Source organism: Moschus berezovskii, chromosome 6 (assembly GCF_049115385.1).
Source record: "Moschus berezovskii isolate FMDL1 chromosome 6, NW_MosBer_1.0, whole genome shotgun sequence".
NCBI classification, from domain to species: Eukaryota; Metazoa; Chordata; class Mammalia; order Artiodactyla; family Moschidae; genus Moschus; species Moschus berezovskii.
Window position 1 is genome coordinate 46,639,886 of NC_142465.1, and position 16,528 is coordinate 46,656,413.

At 44.3% G+C, this 16,528-nt stretch overlaps 1 protein-coding gene across 1 annotated transcript; it reads right to left on the reverse strand.

The window, feature by feature from the left end:
• Positions 1-14,786: 14,786 nt before the first annotated feature.
• Positions 14,787-15,914, reverse strand: LOC148777601 (endogenous retrovirus group K member 6 Gag polyprotein-like). The gene has a single exon (XM_088837010.1). The coding sequence runs from the start codon at positions 15,912-15,914 to the stop codon at positions 14,787-14,789; it is 1,128 nt and encodes a 375-aa protein (XP_088693136.1).
• Positions 15,915-16,528: the final 614 nt, after the last annotated feature.

Genomic DNA, 16,528 nt, shown 5'->3' on the forward strand with positions numbered 1-16,528 from the left:
CAAAGTTGGTTCAGAATTGCATGTTTTGTTAGAGGAAATCTTTCTATAATTTATGAAAATATTTAAATAAATTTACATGGACAAGTGAAACATAATAAAAGGTATGCAAGATAATAATGAGGCAGTTTAAAAAGATGAAAGCCTTAATCATTTGGAGATAGGAAATTATAATTGAATCTAACAAAATTCAGTTTAATAAATCAGCAATGAAGACTACAGATAGAAAACAATAATGACTGGTTTAAAAGCATGGATAAAGATTTGTTAGACTCTGTATCTGAGACTGTATCAACAGAAATTGAAAGAAAAAAGATTATTAATTTGTCATTAAAATGTATAAAATATTTGATATTGACATTTAAAGAATCTATAGAATTTTCTTTACTTCATTTAAAATGGAAAATGTATGGCACATTGATAAAATTAAAATGATTTAAATTTCCCTCCATTTTGATTTCTCATAAGCATTCCTAATGCTAACTTATATAAGCAGCTCTGTTGAGGTTGAGAAATATATTATACGTTGTTGATTTCCTATGCAGCTACTCTTTCAGTACTCAACCATTTTCTTCTTAACGAAATCTTGTTTTATTTGGAATATCAGGGAGTCATGCACTTCAGAGGAAACTAGGCCACCTTTGATTTCAAGGGATGCATCTTAGTTTTTTATTCAATTAAAAAAATTCTGATAATATACACATAACAGAAAATTTACCATCTTAACCATTTTTTAAGTGTAAAGTGGAAACAAATACAGTCATGATGTTGTGCTATCATCACTACCATGGAGGGAGGAATCTTGGTTAATCTAATGCACTTGTGGAAATTCTAAACCCTTTTGTCAGAAACTGGTTTAATTATGAGCATGTGATGCAATTCTGGCCAATGAGATGAAAGCATTACTTCTAGAGGGCATCAGAAATATTTCCTCATCCTAAAAGTAAGACACAAAAAAGAGGTACTCTGTCTTCTAGCTTTCAATCATAAAAAGAAGTGTCTGAGGATGTGAGAGTTGGACTGTGAAGAAAACTGATCACCGAAGAATTGATGCTTTTGAACTGTGGTGCTGGAGAAGACTCTTGAGAGTCCCTTGGACTGCAAGGAAATCCAACCAGTCCATTCTAGAGGAGATCAGTCCTGGGTGTTCATTGGAAGGACTGATGCTAAAGCTGAGACTGCAATACTTTGGCCACCTCATGTGACGAGTTGACTCACTGGAAAAGACTCTGATGCTGGGAGGGATTGGGGGTAGGAGGAGACGGGGACGACAGAGAATGAGATGGCTGGATGGCATCACCGACTCGATGGAGATGAGTTTGAGTGAACTCCGGGAGTTTGTGATGGACAAGGAGGCCTGGCGTGCTGTGGTTCATGGAGTTGCAAAGAGTCGGACACGACTGAGCGACTGAACTGAACTGAACTGAGGACAAAAATCAGCAGACCAAAGATGGCAGAGATGGAAGATGGAAAGGACAGGGGTCTATGATGAGGTTATAGAGTTCTTGAACTAGATTTCTCTGGGATGTCAAACTTCAGAATTTTTCATTTTATGAGTTAATAACTGTCTTATTGTTTAAGACATTTTTAGTAGGTTTTCTGTTACTTGACACTGAAAATTTACTCAAGAAAAGAGGGAGAAAGGAGTATGTGTGTTGTGTGTTCAGTCAGTCAGTTGTGTCCAACTGTTGGTGACCCAAAAGACTGTAGCCCACCAGTCTCCTCTGTCCATGGAATTTCTCCAGCAAGAATACTGGAGTGTGTTGCCATTTCCTACTCCATGGGATCCCCCCAACCCAGGGATTGAACCCAAGTATCCTACATCTCCTGTGCTGCATCTTCAGGTGGCTGGTTTCTTTCCCCTGAGTCACCTGGGAAGCCCCATGAATAGAGTATATTTGCATGTAATAAACAGAGAACATAGTCTTCACCTACTAACAGAAGAAAACTTGCCATAGTTGAGAAAGAAAATTTCTCACTTTTTAAAACTGTGTGGGGTTTTTGGTGAAAAGAAACAACAAAACAACCACAAAACTTTTCAGGATCTTCTTGGTGGAAAATCTGTAGCTTTTATTATATAGTCAGTCTTCAATCTTATGGGAGCATGCACTGAAGCCTTGGATAGAAATAGTGACTATACTACTTCTTTGTAACCTCATGGACTGCAGCATGCAAGGCCTCCCTGTCCATCACCCACTCCTGGAGTCTATTCAAACTCATGTCTATTGAGTCGGTGATGCCATCCAACCATCTCATCCTCTGTCATCCCCTTCTTCCACTGCTTTCAATATCTCCCAGCATCAGGGTCTTTTCAAGTGAGTCAGCTCTTTGCATCAGGTGGCCAAAGTATTGGAGTTTCAGCTTCAGTATCAGTCCTTTCAATGAATATTCAGGACTGATTTCCTCTAGGATGGGCTGATTGGATCTCCTTGCAGTCCAAGGGACTCTCAAGAGTCTTCTCCAACACCACAGTTCAAAAGCATCAGTTTCTTCTGTGCTCAACTTTCTTTATGGTCCAACTCTCACATCCATACATGACTACAGGAAAAACCATAGCCTTGACTAGATGGACCTTTGTTGGCAAAGTAATGTCTCTGCTTTTTAAAATGCTGTCTAGGTTTGTCATAACTTCCCTTCCAAGGAGTAAGTATCTTTTAACTTCATGGCTGAAGTCACCGTCTGCAGTGATTTTGGAGCCCCCCAAAATAAGTCAGCCACTGTTTCCACTGTTTCCCCATCTATCTGCCATAAAGTAATGGGATGGATGCCATGATCTTAGTTTTCTGAATGTTGAGCTTTAAGCCAACTTTTTCACTCTCCTCTTTCACTTTCATCAAGAGGCTCTTTAGTTCTTCACTTTCTGAGTTAAGGGTGGGGTCATCTTCATATCTGAGGTTATTGATATTTCTCTTAGCAATCTTGATTCCAGCTTGTACTTCATCCAGCTCAGCATTTCTCATGATGGGCTCTACACATAGGTTGAATAAGCAGGGTGACAATATACAGCTTTGATGTACTCCTTTTCCTATTAGGAACCAGTCTGTTCCATGTCCAGTTCTAATTGTTGCTTCCTGGTCTGAATACAGATTTCTCAAGTGGCAGTTAGGTGGTCTGGGTTTCCCATCTCTTGAAGAATTTCCACAGTTTATTTTGATCCATACAGTCAAAAGCTTTAGCTACTTCAATAAAGCAGAAATAGATGTTTTTCTGGAACTCTATTGCTTTTTTCATGATCCAGCGGATATTGGCAATCTGATCTCTAGTTCTTCTGCCTTCTCTAAATCCAGCTTGAACATCTGGAAGTTCACGGTTCACTAATTGCTGAAGCCTGGCTTGGAGAATATTGAGCATGACTTTACTAGCGTGTGAGATGAGTGCAATTGTGTGGTAGTTTGAGCATTCTTTCATTGCCTTTCTTTAGGATTGGAATGAAAACTGACCTTTTCCAGTCCTGTGGCCACTGCTGACTTTTCAAAATTTGCTGACATATTGAGTGAAGCACTTTCACGGCATCATCTTTTAGGTTTTGAAATAGCTCTACTGGAATTCTCTCACCTCCACTTTGTTCATAATGATGCTTTCTAAGGCCCACTTGACTTCACATTCCAGGATGTATGGCTCTAGGTGGGTGATCACACCATCGTGATCAACTGGGTTGTGAAGATCTTTTTTGTACAGATCTTCCGTGTATTCTTGTCACCTTTTTTTAATATCTTCTACTTCTGTTAGGTCCATATCATTCCTGTCCTTTATTGTGCCCATCTTTGCATGAAATGTTCCTTGGTATCTCTAATTTTCTTGAAGAGATCTCTATTCTTTCCCATTTTATTGTCTTCCTCTATTTATTTGTATTGATCACTGAGCAAGGCTTTCTTATCTCTCCTTGCTGTTCTTTGGAACTCTGCATTCAAATGGTATATATTTCCTTGCTCTGTGGCTTTGGCTAAATCACTTGACTTTTCTGTCTCTGTATCTGGAGTTACTTTTGAGGGGTTACCAGAAACTGGGAGTGGAGTCAATAAAATGTAAATTTTGTGCTAAGCTATTTATGTTCTAACCAAATCCTTTGTGGGCTATTTCCTGTCTAGAACTGTTCCTACAGAGTCGACGAGCAAGGAACTCAATTAGGCTATACACATGGGTCAGACAATCGAGTGTTAAAAACAGTAGTAGCAGTACTGTGTAAAGTTCTGTCTGATGTCATTTTGGAATTTGTCATGAGGTGAATTCCAATGGAGCTATTTGAAATCCTGAAAGATGATGCCGTGAAAGTGCTTCACTCAATATGTCAGCAAATTTGGAAAACTCAGCAGTGGCCACAAGACTGGAAAAGGTCAGTCTTCATCCCAATCCCAAAGAAAAGCAATGCCAAAGAATGCTCAAACTACCGCACAATTGCACTCATCTCACATGCTAGTAAAGTCATGCTCAAAATTCTCCAAGCCAGCCTTCAGCAATATGTGAACCATGAACTTACAGATGTCCAAGCAGGTTTTAGAAAAGGCAGAGGCACCAGAGACCAAATTGCCAACATGCGCTAGATCATGGAAAAAGCAAGAGAGTTCCAGAAAAATATCTATTTCTGCTTCATTGACTATGCCAAAGCCTTTGACTGTGTGGATCACAATAAACTGTGGAAAATTCTGAAAGAGATGGGAATCCCATAACACCTGACCCTCCTCTTGAGAAACCTGTATGCAGGTCAGGAAGCAACAGTTAGAACTGGACATGGAACAACAGACTGGTTCCAAATAGGAAAAGGAGTACCTCAAGGTTGTATATTGTCATCCTGCTTATTTAACTTCTATGCAGAGTACATCATGAGGAACGCTGGGCTGGAAGAAGCACAAGCTGGAATCAAGATTGCTGGGAGAAATAACAATAACCTCAGATATGCAGATGACACCACCCTTATGGCAGAACGTGAAGAGGAACTAAAAAACCTCTTGATGAAAGTGAAAGAGGAGAGTGAAAAGGTTGGCTTGAAGCTCAACATTCAGAAAACAAAGATCATGGCATCTGGTCCCATCACTTCATGGGAAATAGATGGAAAAACAGTGGAAACAGTGTCAGACTTTACTTTTTTGGGCTCCAAAATCACTGCAGATGCTGATTGCAGCCATGAAATTAAAAGACACTTACTCCTTGGAAGGAAAGTTATGACCAACCTAGATAGTATATTAAAGAGCAGAGACATTACTTTGCCAACAAAGGTCCGTCTAGTCAAGGCTATGGTTTTTCCCGTGGTCATGTATGGATGTGAGAGTTGGACTGTGAAGAAAGCTGATCGCCGAAGAATTGATGCTTTTGAACTGTGGTGCTGAAGAAGACTCTTGAGAGTCCTTTGGACTGCAAGGAGATCCAACCAGTCCATTCTAAAGGAGATCAATCCTAGGTGTTCATTGGAAGGACTGATGCTAAAGCTGAAACTGCAATACTTTGGCCACCTCATGCGAAGGGTTGACTCGCTGGAAAGACTCTGATGCTGGGAAGGATCTGGGGTGGGAGGCTAAGGGGATGACAGAGAATGAGATGGATGGATGGCATGACCGACTCGGTGGACATGAGTTTGAGTGAACTCCAGGAGTTGGTGATGGACAGGGAGGCCTGGCGTGCTGTGATTCATGGGGTCGCAAAGAGTTGGTCGTGACTGAGCGACTGAACTGAACTGAACTAAGATTGAACTTAGCAAAAGACAGAAGACTCCTGCAATTTCATTTTTGGGTGTCATAACTTATGCCCAGTTTTCAAGGCTCAGAATGACAGCAGAGTCAGCCGTAAAGACATTGACCTAACAGGAAGAGTTTTCTACTGATAAAGAATAGACAGACTAATGCATTAGCTCTAAAGAATCTGCATTTGAACCCTGTCTTCACTACTTGATAATTGAATTTTTGGGTAAGTCAATTAAGTTCTTTATTCTTCAGTTTCCCTGTCTAAAATAATGGGCCTTATTATTATAATAAGCACATATGTGATGATGCTGGAATTTTTATTCCTTGTTTCCAAATCTTTTATTAAATTTCACTTTCTTACTCATATCTCCATATTTAAAATTATAACTCTCTTGTCATACCAAGAATTTCCTTTTATCTGCTCTATTTTAAAAATAAACTTGTTAATAACTATGTATAATTATATATACACAGAACATTGCCCCAATGTGAGCACATTCATAAAATAATCACCCAGAACAAGACATATAATGTGACCACCAGCACCTCATAAATTCTCCTTGTGCACTCATTGCCCCAAAGGAACCACTATCTTGATTTCTAATACCATACCCTTTGTTGAATTTATATGAAATTTACATGAATGAAATAATATAGTCAACCATCATGGCCTTATTTTTTCCTCAACTTGATTAACCTTGAGTTTCATTCTGACTCTAGGCCCCTGACCATCCTTAGAGCATTTATTTTGGAAAATTTGTGATTGTAAATTCTTTCTTTACCCCCTTAAAATGCATTCAAATCTTCTCCCAACCAATTGAAACATTGTTGAACCATGAAAGACACCGAGATTCTTGGCCTCTGGAGGAGAAGAATTCAATCCGGAGCCAGTGAGGGGGCTTGATCACTCAGAGCTTTTGTGTAATAAAGTTTTATTAAAGTATAAAAGAGATAGAAAAATGTTCTGACATAGACGTCAGAAGGGGGCAGATAGAGTGCCCCTCTGCTAGTCTTTAGTCAGATGTTTTATGTCTGTTAGAAAGCTATTAATCAGATAAGAGAGATAGCTCAAGGCTGATGAAGTTTCACCAGGCCCCTCTCCCACAATATGCATTTTTGAGATAGAATGGTACTAGGTGTGTCATCCCCCAGCCATAAAACAATTGATATGAATACTGGTTTGTTGAGTTATTATCAGCCCAAGGTTTTGGAAAGGAAAAAAAGTTAGTCTTAGGTGGAACCATTTTGAAGAAAGGTGAATTCCAAAGTAAATACATATTTCATTAACATAACTTAAGAAAAATATTTCCAAAAGAAAAACACATTGGTTAGTTCAAGGCTTGAGAAAAGTTAAGTTCAGGTGAAACCAAGTGTCATCACAGCAACACAGAACTTTAAGAGAAAAAAATCTGACACTTGCAGCCTATTTCCTTGGTTTGGAGATCCTTGACCTTCCTGCCTGTTACCCTCTCACTATGACCAACTTTATGGTCCAGGAATATCTCTCCCAATGACCTGGGTGTCATCCCTTTGAAATGTCCTCATTCACCACAGATAGTCTAATCACAGAAAAACACATTTGCCCACTCAGTATATTGGACGCATCCCATTGGCCAGCCTCTCTCCTCGTTTCTTCTTTGTCCCATTGAACCAGTTGGAACTGCCAATAAAATGTGGGTCCTTCCAGCACCAAACGTGGAATCCCCTCTCTCCCTTTCCCTTCTCCTGCCCTGTAGCGCTCCAAGACAGAAGCCAGAGATTGAGGGGAGCCTGGGTCTCGACAAGAGAGCCGCCCGAGATTAGCCCCTCCGGGGGTCTAGATCAGAAGGAGCAAGCCCCAAAGAAGAGGTGAGTGGACTGCCCGCCCCACAGCCTCCCTCGCCTGGAGAGAGACACTCAGACGCAGCAGGGGTTATGTCAAGGCAGTTCCGTTTTATTGGTGTAAGTTCCTCGTATATATAGGCAAGCGCAGGGTTTTTGAAAAAGGCTTTCCAATCACATTAAAGCATGCAAGGGGAGGTGTTCAGGAGCCAATCAGAATTTTTTGTGGCTATCTGGGGCCGCGTCCTCCTGACATCTGTCAGGCGCCATCTTGTTGTGAGCACATGTAAGGCGCCCTATACATCCCACTTTTTTATTTGTTTTTTACGGGGGAAGGAGCCATCGGGGGGCCACCGGCATGGCCTTGCTGGAGACTCAGTGACTGTGCCTGTCTTAGGTTGTCCCCCTCTGGGGATCTCACCTGTCATTGGCTACCCAGTCAAGCATAGGCTCTGGTGGCTTGAGACCTGGCTGAAGGTCTTTTGGAGGGCTGGCTGGACTTAGGCTCTGTGGCGAGGGGCTTGGCCCTAGACCCACCGGGTATTGAGGTTCTTGGGCCCTTTGTGTCCTGGGCGAGTAGATTGGCTTGTTGGGGCAGTTAGAGTGTCCCTCACCTTAGGCTTGTAGCCTAAAGGAGGCAGACGGTTGCCAGGGATGTTTTGGGATTTTGGGTCTGTCCCCCGTATTTGAGCGAGGAGGATGGTCTTCACTTGTTCCCAGGAAATGGTCCGAATCCGCTCCTGTAGGAACTTTTGGAAAAGGTTGACAAGACAGGGTCCAACCAAAAGAAGAATAACAATGATCATTATTGGTCCCAGGATGGAGAGCAGCCAGGGGGACTTATTAAACCAAGCCTTGAACCAGTCCTGTGCCTCTGTTTCCTTCTTTCTCTTGGCTAGTCCTTCTCTAACCTTAGCCATAGATTCTTTTATTACTCCCATGTGGTCAGCATAAAAGCAGCATTCTTCTCTTAGCATGGCACATAGCCCCCCCTGTTGGAGGAACAGCAAATCAAGCCCTCTTCTATTTTGGAGTACTACCTCGGACAGGGAGGTGAGGGATCTTTCTAGATGACTAATAGAGGTCTCTATTCTTTCTAGATCTTCATCGACGGCTGCCCTCAGGGAGGTCATGCCTGTTTGTTGATTGACCAGGGAGGCTATGCCGGTCCCGTCCCCATACTCCCAAGCTGAACAGAGTGGCAATAGTTAGTGCAGTGAAGACCTCTGTCTCACTTCTCCCGCCTGTACCTCTACTCCAGTGAGAATACATGGTTTCTTCGGAGTGGTAGAGGATGCGGGGAATCACAGTCACTAGAATGCAGAACTCTTTAGAGACTTTAAAGACTGAGGTTGAGAGGCACTGGGTGAGGCCCGTTTCAGTGCACACCCACCACCCGCCGTCTCTCAGGACAAGCCATTTTGAGCCATCATTCCAACTAGGGGAGCTACTTATGGAGGCGCATAAATCTTGTCTATCCCATGGCACCTTTCCTAGGCAGGTCCCGCTACCACTCATATGCTGCAGGGTCAGGCCGACTTTGCGGTCCCCCCACAAACACTGAGAGGGACTTGTATCAGATGATATATCATAGGTGATGTTTAGTCCTAAAGCTTCATTAAATGGTGGCTTTATATCATAACATAACCACCATGAGGCTGTGAGGTTAGGGTTGGTAGCATTAAGGGTCTCATACATAGTGCGCATCAGCTTCCACAATGGGTCCTTGGAGGCCTGTAACCTCTGGGGTTGAGAAGGACTCCTAGCAGGTGTTTCCCCCCTGGGTGGTCGGGTGGATCTGGTGACCTCCCTGGGGCTTTGGGGTCTTGTAGTCTTATTTGAGGTGCCCTTGTCACCTGGGCTCTTGGTAGGGGTGGAAGGCTCTAATACCTTATTTGGACCTATAGGAGCTGTATTGTTCTGTGCCTCCTTGATAACCTGTTTAATGGTTAAGAATCTACCTGGGTAAGGGCCGGGCCAATTCAAGTGAAGCTGAAAACCCCAAGTTAACCCAGACTTCCAGTGCTTTTCTGCTTTAGCCCGTTCCTGGTTAAACTGTACTCGCACCTGGGGTACCCTGTATCTGGGGTCGGGGATGGTGAATTTAACTAAATCTCTGTTTCCGACATTCCATTTCCAGGGCCCATCACAAGAGGTCACACAACTCCAGTCCTTGCAATAAAAACTTTCCATGCCACCGCAGATTTCCCAGTTACCTGCCAGGACAAGCCCAGAACCCTACCGTCCATTTCCCATTGACCCTAACTGATGCTTCCCGCTACGGTCGTTACCTCCTATCCTCTGTCTGGATCCAAAGAGTTCCCTGATGTCAAAATATAAATCTGGCCACCATGTGGAGAGTGGGGCTGTGTGGGTAGTCTTGTTAAGTGTTTTACCCGTCTGTCCATCAGTCAGGATCCATGGCTGTTCCCAAGGTTTATGAGGATTGGCTCTTGTGTGGTCTCCCTTCCAGTCGTTGAGCAGGGTCAGGACCAGTAGCCATTTCACCATCATTATTCAGATTTAGCAATGGGTAGTAATAGGGTTTTGGGGATAAAGAGTTTAGTAGGATTTGAATTGTGTTTTGAAAGGTTGGGGGCGGGAGGAGAAGGGGACGACCGAGAATGAGATGACTGGATGGCATCACCGACTCTGTGGACATGAGTTTGAGTGAGCTCCGGGAGTTGGTGATGGACAGGGAGGCCTAGCGTGCTGTAATTCATGGGGTTGCGGAGAGTCGGACACGACTGAGCGACTGAACTGAACTGAACTGAATTGTTTTTAAGTTGGAGTAGAAGGCTGGGAATGTCTGTCTCAGGCGAAGAGGATATAGGCAAAAATCAAAGTGGAAAAGCCTATTTGGGTATCAGTGTAGGGGAGGAAGGTGCCTTGTAACCAGAAATTGGTAGTTGCTTGAGTAGAGGTGATAAAGTCGGTGATAGGAATCGCCAATTGGAGGTCTTAGAGCAAGTCTGTCAGGAGAAGTTTAAGGCTGGCTAAGGTTAGAAACCTGAACTGGTAGGGAAGAACGAAGGAACAGTAACAGCTGCCTAGGCGTATACAAACTAGTAGATAGAAGAAGCCTTAAAGGAAGTGTTGAAAGGGCGACCAGTCGCTGGGGGCAACAGAAATTAAGCCAACAGCAAACAATAGGGCCAGCAAGGATGGCAAGGCTAAAGGAACTAGGTCCCAACTGAGCATTACTAACTTCAGCAGTAGGGGTCATTCGTAGATAGGTGTTGGCCTCTTCTGTGGGCAATCTGAAAGAGAGAGAGAGAGAGTACCGCCTCATGAACTTTTTATTGTTCTTGGGCTGAATGTTTATTATCTTCAGGATGGTCAAGATATTTAAGATTTTGGGCTGGCACCCAGATTGGGTTGGTTTCTCCTATGGGATAGATGCATCCAAATCCTCTCCCGGTGGTTAGCAGCTGATCGGGTCCGCTCTATTGCCCCGTGAGGGGATCCTTCCATCTTACTACCACCTCTGGCCTTGGCTCCTGGCTGGTCCAATGTTTTTGGAAGGCTGTGAGTGGCTCATTTTTTGAAAAATTTAAAATATTTAAGGTAAAAAGGGCCATTCCTGGCTGCTGGTGGGGGTTTATTCCCCCTTTTTGTTTTTGTAATTGAGTTTTTAATGTTCTGTTTTGTCGTTCTATGATTGCCTGTCCCTGAGGGTTGTAGGGGATCCCTGTGGTATGTTGAATATTCCATTGTTTGAAGAATTCTTGTAGTTGTTTGCTAATAAAGCGTGGTCCATTGTCATTTTTTATCTGTATTGGTAGCCCCAAAGTGGCAAAACATTGAAGGAAATGACTCAGCGTGTTGTGCCTTTTCTCCGATGTGAGCTGTGGCCCAGCATGCATGGGAGTAGGTGTCAATTGAGACAAAAATGTATTTAAGTTTGCAAAGGGGGGGTAGTGTGTGACATCTGTCTGCCAGAGAGTGTTGGGCCTCATTCCTCTGGGACTGACTCCTGCTGATTGTAGAGGGCGGACCTGGAGGAAGGGGATGCATGATCGGCAGATATGTATGATTCTTTTTAGGTCTTTGATAGGGACCTGAGGGAATCTTTGATGTAGTCCTTTCCAATTAACATGGGTAAGATCATGGAATTTTTGGGCCTGTTGAACAGTGTATGTATTGGCAGAGGTGGTTTGGTCGGCCATTGAGTTTCCTAAGGAAAGAATCCCTGGTAGGGCTTGATGGCCTCGGAGATGATGTAGGTAGAGGGGTTGGTTCCTAGCTTGGAGAAGGGAGGGGGGTAATAGGATTATCATCAAGCTGAATATGAGAATCAATAAACCCACGGAGGAGGTTTTTTACATAGAGGCTACCAGTGAATAGATTCATGGCTTCAGGGACCTTGGAAAGTGCAAGAACGATAGCAAATAGCTCTTCGTATTGCGCTGACCCTTCACAGGGGGAGTAATGTGTATGGGGGTTGTCTTTAAGTCGGTAAAGATGATTATGCCACTCCCTGTTTTCCCCCATCAGTGAAAACATTAGTAGTATTTAAGATAGGCTTAAAAAAAAAGCCTCTTGATGAAAGTGAAAGAGGAGAGTGAAAAGGTTGGCTTGAAGCTCAACATTCAGAAAACAAAGATCATGGCATCTGGTCCCATCACTTCATGGGAAATAGATGGAAAAACAGTGGAAACAGTGTCAGACTTTGTTTTTTTGGGCTCCAAAATCACTGCAGATGCTGATTGCAGCCATGAAATTCAAAGACGCTTGCTCCTTGGAAGGAAAGTTATGACCAACCTTGATAGTATATTGAAAAGCAGAGACATTACTTTGCCAACCAAGGTCCGTATAGTCAAGGCAATGGTTTTTCCCGTGGTCATGTATGGATGTGAGAGTTGGACTGTGAAGAAAGCTGATCGCCGAAGAATCGATGCTTTTGAACTGTGGTGTTGGAGAAGACTCTTGAGAGTCCCTTGGACTGCAAGGAGATCCAACCAGTCCATTCTAAAGGAGATCAATCCTGGATGTTCATTGGAGGGACTGATGCTAAAGCTGAAACTGCAATACTTTGGCCACCTCATGCGACGAGAAGACTCACTGGAAAAGACTCTGATGCTGGGAAAGGTTGGGGGCGGGAGGAGAAGGGGACGACAGAGAATGAGATGACTGGATGGCATCACCGACTCTGTGGACATGAGTTTGAGTGTACTCCGGGAGTTGGTGATGGACAGGGAGGCCTGGCGTGCTGTGATTCATGGGGTCGCGGAGAGTCGGACACGACTGAGCTACTGAACTGAACTGAACTGAAAGGGGAATAATTGGGGAACCTTCCATGGCAGCCGAGAGAAAGCGGCTACCCATTTATGGGGCCCGTAGTGGCAATCAACCTTTCCTAGGAAACCTTCTAGGGCCAGGGTTATCCTTTTATTATTTCTTTGAGCCCATTGGAAATCTGCCATCCTATATGGTACAACAATCTTGTCAGGATCCCGGGCGAAGCATCTAAGAGCCGTATCTCTGCCCCTTTGGATTAAATCGGCCATTTGATCTAGATGAGTATAGACCCAAGGGGCTCCCCCCAAGGAGATATGTATCCATTGAAGGGGCTTGTCTTTTTGTATCAATGTGGCTAGGAGTGTCTTGGGAGAGGTTATCACCCATAGTTGAAGCTCTTGGATGGGATCAAATCTGGAGAGTTGGACGGCATCAAGGGCTTGTTGGACCTTCTGGAGGATTGCCTCGTGGGGGGGGCAAGAGGATTATCGTGTCATGAGGGAGTTTACCTCGAAGGAGGTCGAAGAGTAGCATTAGCTCACCAGTGGATATGGAGAGCCAAGGTCGTAACCAGTTAATCTCTCCCAACAGGCTTTGGAGTTCTGTTAGGTAGTAGGATTTTTTGATTGCTATCTGAGGTTTTAATGGGGAAACGGCCTCTAGGGTAAGTTGAGAGCCCAAAACCCTAAAGGGAGGCACATGTTGAATTTTGTCGGGGGAAATTATGAGTTGCCCTCTGGTGAGGCACCCAAGCAATAACTCGGATGCCTGCAAGAGTTTTGGGGCACTGGGCATGCCAAGGATGATGTCGTCCATGTACAAATATAATAAAACACTTGGCAGTTGTCGAACGGGTTGTACTAGATTTGATACAAATTGTTGGCAGAAAGAAGGACTATTGGCCATACCCTGGGGCAAAACAACCCATTCATACCGTTCGTCAGGTCCCTCAAAGTTGGTGGAGGGCACCGAGAAGGCAAATTTTTCACAATCTTTAGGGTTCAAAGGTATTGAGAAAAAAACAATCCTTAATGTCTATCACTAAAAGGTGTAAACCAGTGGGAATGGCTGGGACCCAGGGCATTCCCCTTAAGGGGGTTCCTTGTACTTTCATTCTTTCATTAATTTTTCTAAGGTCTTGTAGTAGTCTCCATTTCCCTGAGGCCTTTTTGATCACAAAAATAGGTGTATTCCAAGGACTGTTGGAGGGTCTGATATGTCCAAGTTGGAGTTGTTCTTTTATCAATAATTTTAGGGCTTGAAGTTTTGCTGAGGGGAGTGGCCACTGCTCCACCCATATTGGGGGTCCCAGCGTCCATGTGATAGGGGGTTCCGAGGGAGCAATGGCCTTTAGAATTGGGGGTGCTTCTCCTTTTCTCAACTTTTCGAATTCTGGGTCCCCTCGGTAGTTTGGGATACCAGGGGGTGTAAATTGCTGTTGGTATCCTTCCTCATCTAATATATCTTGATAGAACCCTCTGTAATCTGTGGTTATGTAAGCGTCTGCCTGTCCCAGGATATCCTGACCTAGTAAGTTGGCATTAATCCTAGGGGCGATGAGAGGCTTGACTAAACCTTCAGTCCCGTCTGGGTCTTCCCATTTTAGCCATTTAGCAGACTCTCGAGAGGGGGTGCTACCCCCGATGCTTGCTAATTGAGGGCCGTATATTGTAGACCAGGTGGGGGGCACTTCTTCTTGTCTCAATATAGTTCTGTCAGCACCTGTATCAACTAGGCATCTGAACTTTTTTCCTCCTATAGTCATGTCCATTTTTGGCCTAAGTCCGGGCACTATGGGGACTGTCCATTTGACTTCAGGCTTCCTATATATAGGCTTATTAATGCCTATTAATTGGTAAGGGGGCTTTCTGGTAGAATTGCACCCGGGGAAGGGCTTTTCTAATTTATCAGACATCTCTTGGGAGAGTTCGATAACCTCAGGAATGGCATACCCCAGGAGGAGGGCTTGGGGCTTCCCCTTGGGATGACGGGGCTGGGGAGTGCCCCTCACTTAGTTTAAAGGCTTCCCGTCTTTATCAAATCTGGACTTTATCAATCTATTCTCCAATGGTATCCCTTTTTACAACGTGGACAGGGGCTTGTAGGTGGTCCTCTATTTCCAATTCTCCCCGGCCTCAGGGGGCAGTCCTTTTTAAAGTGCCCTTCCTTTCCACATTGGTAACAGCATCTGCCCTTATTCTCCTTTTGGGTCCCTTCTGAGCCTGAGTTTTGAGTGTTTGTCACTTTGTTAAGAGCCGAGGACAAAGCTTCAGCCAGAGCCTTAGTTTGAGCCTCTAGGGCTGCCACCATTGTTTGCGCCTGGTGATGATGTGTTCCAATATCTTTGGTGGCTATTACCCAACGTTCCATTGACCTATCTTTCTGCCCAGCACAAGCCAACTTGTGGTCTGAATTCATTCCTTCCCATACCAACATTTTAATGAATTGGTCTCTCAAAGGGCCTGGAGGGAACTTTCTTTGCATGCTCTTTTCTATTCTGTCGATAAAGGTGGGGAGGTCTCCATTATTTTCCTGGGTGATCCCTGATATTACAGGCTCACTGGGACCCTCCTCTAACTTTTCCCAGGTGGCTAGGCAAATGGTCTGAACTTGATCCATGTATTGGGCCAGTATGGTGGCTTGTTGTATATCTGTACTCCATTGATCGGCCGTGCCAGATAACATTCCAAATGTTATGGGGATAACAGGATTGGCGGCCTGGTTCCTCTCAGCTTGGGTATGGCATTCCTCCTTAAAGAAGGCGCACCATTTAATGTACTGGTTACTAGGAAGGACCACTTTACATAACATTTTCCAATCCTGTGTCATACAGGGTTGGTGGGCTAGGCCCTGGAGAATAGTCTCTGCCCATGGGGAGTTGGGGCCATCTTCTGCTACTGCCTTTTTGAGCTCTTTGAGATCATTTGGTTCCCAGGGGTACCAAGCTGCTGGTCGATTGCCCCCAGGGTTTACATTAACAGGGAAGGCTTGTATTGAATTTGTAAAAGGTGGTGGCCTTCCCCAAGGGTCCTCTGGGTAGCTTTTTCTTCTCCAAGGGGATTCTCCTACCAGATGGGGCTGGGCATCATTGACCTCTTTTTTGTTGGTGGGCATCAATGGAGGGTAGAGGTGGGATTTGGGAATCTTCAGGCTCGGGTGCACTAGGTGGGTTTTCGCCATTATTGGGTTTATCTTCCCCCTATATTGGTGGCCATAGGTTATTATTTATGGTGATGCCCTTTTCTCTCTCCTCACTTCCCCGGGGTCAGCTGTTCTTTCTCAAATTGTTCCCATTGTTTATCACAATCAGGTGTAGAAGCTCCTTCTCCATTGGGGGATTTAGATTCAGTAGAGAAACAACTCTTAAGGGCAGTAATGGTGGGGTAGAACCCTAGGGGTGGGTCTTCCCCGTCTCGTATTTCCCTTTCTTGCTAGGACATGTATTCTGTCCCAAGTATCCCAGGAGAATAGGTTGGCTGAGTCTACCCATGGGGCCAACCGGGTGATAGTTCCCCAGACCTTAACGCCCTGGGTGTCAGAAATTTCTAGTCCCCTACTTTTGAGCATATATCGTAGGGCCTTAAGGGCAAGTTCATCTGTCTTACTTATGGAGTCCCCCATGATTCAAGAGAGACTGCAGATAGTTAAAAGGTTGCCAGGGATATCCACCGAAAAAGCCTCATGGGGTGCGGGGGTGGCCTATATCTTGGGGTGGTGGTATGCTTTAACAATGGTGTGCCTGAACGTTGCACGGAAATTTGTTTCCAGGAGGTGGGCACCCTGATGGCTTCTGG

What these genes read in the sequence shown, in the direction of transcription:
- LOC148777601 (XM_088837010.1), bottom strand. Translation starts at nt 15,914, where the DNA reads ATGGCGAAAACCCACCTAGTGCACCCGAGCCTGAAGATTCCCAAATCC.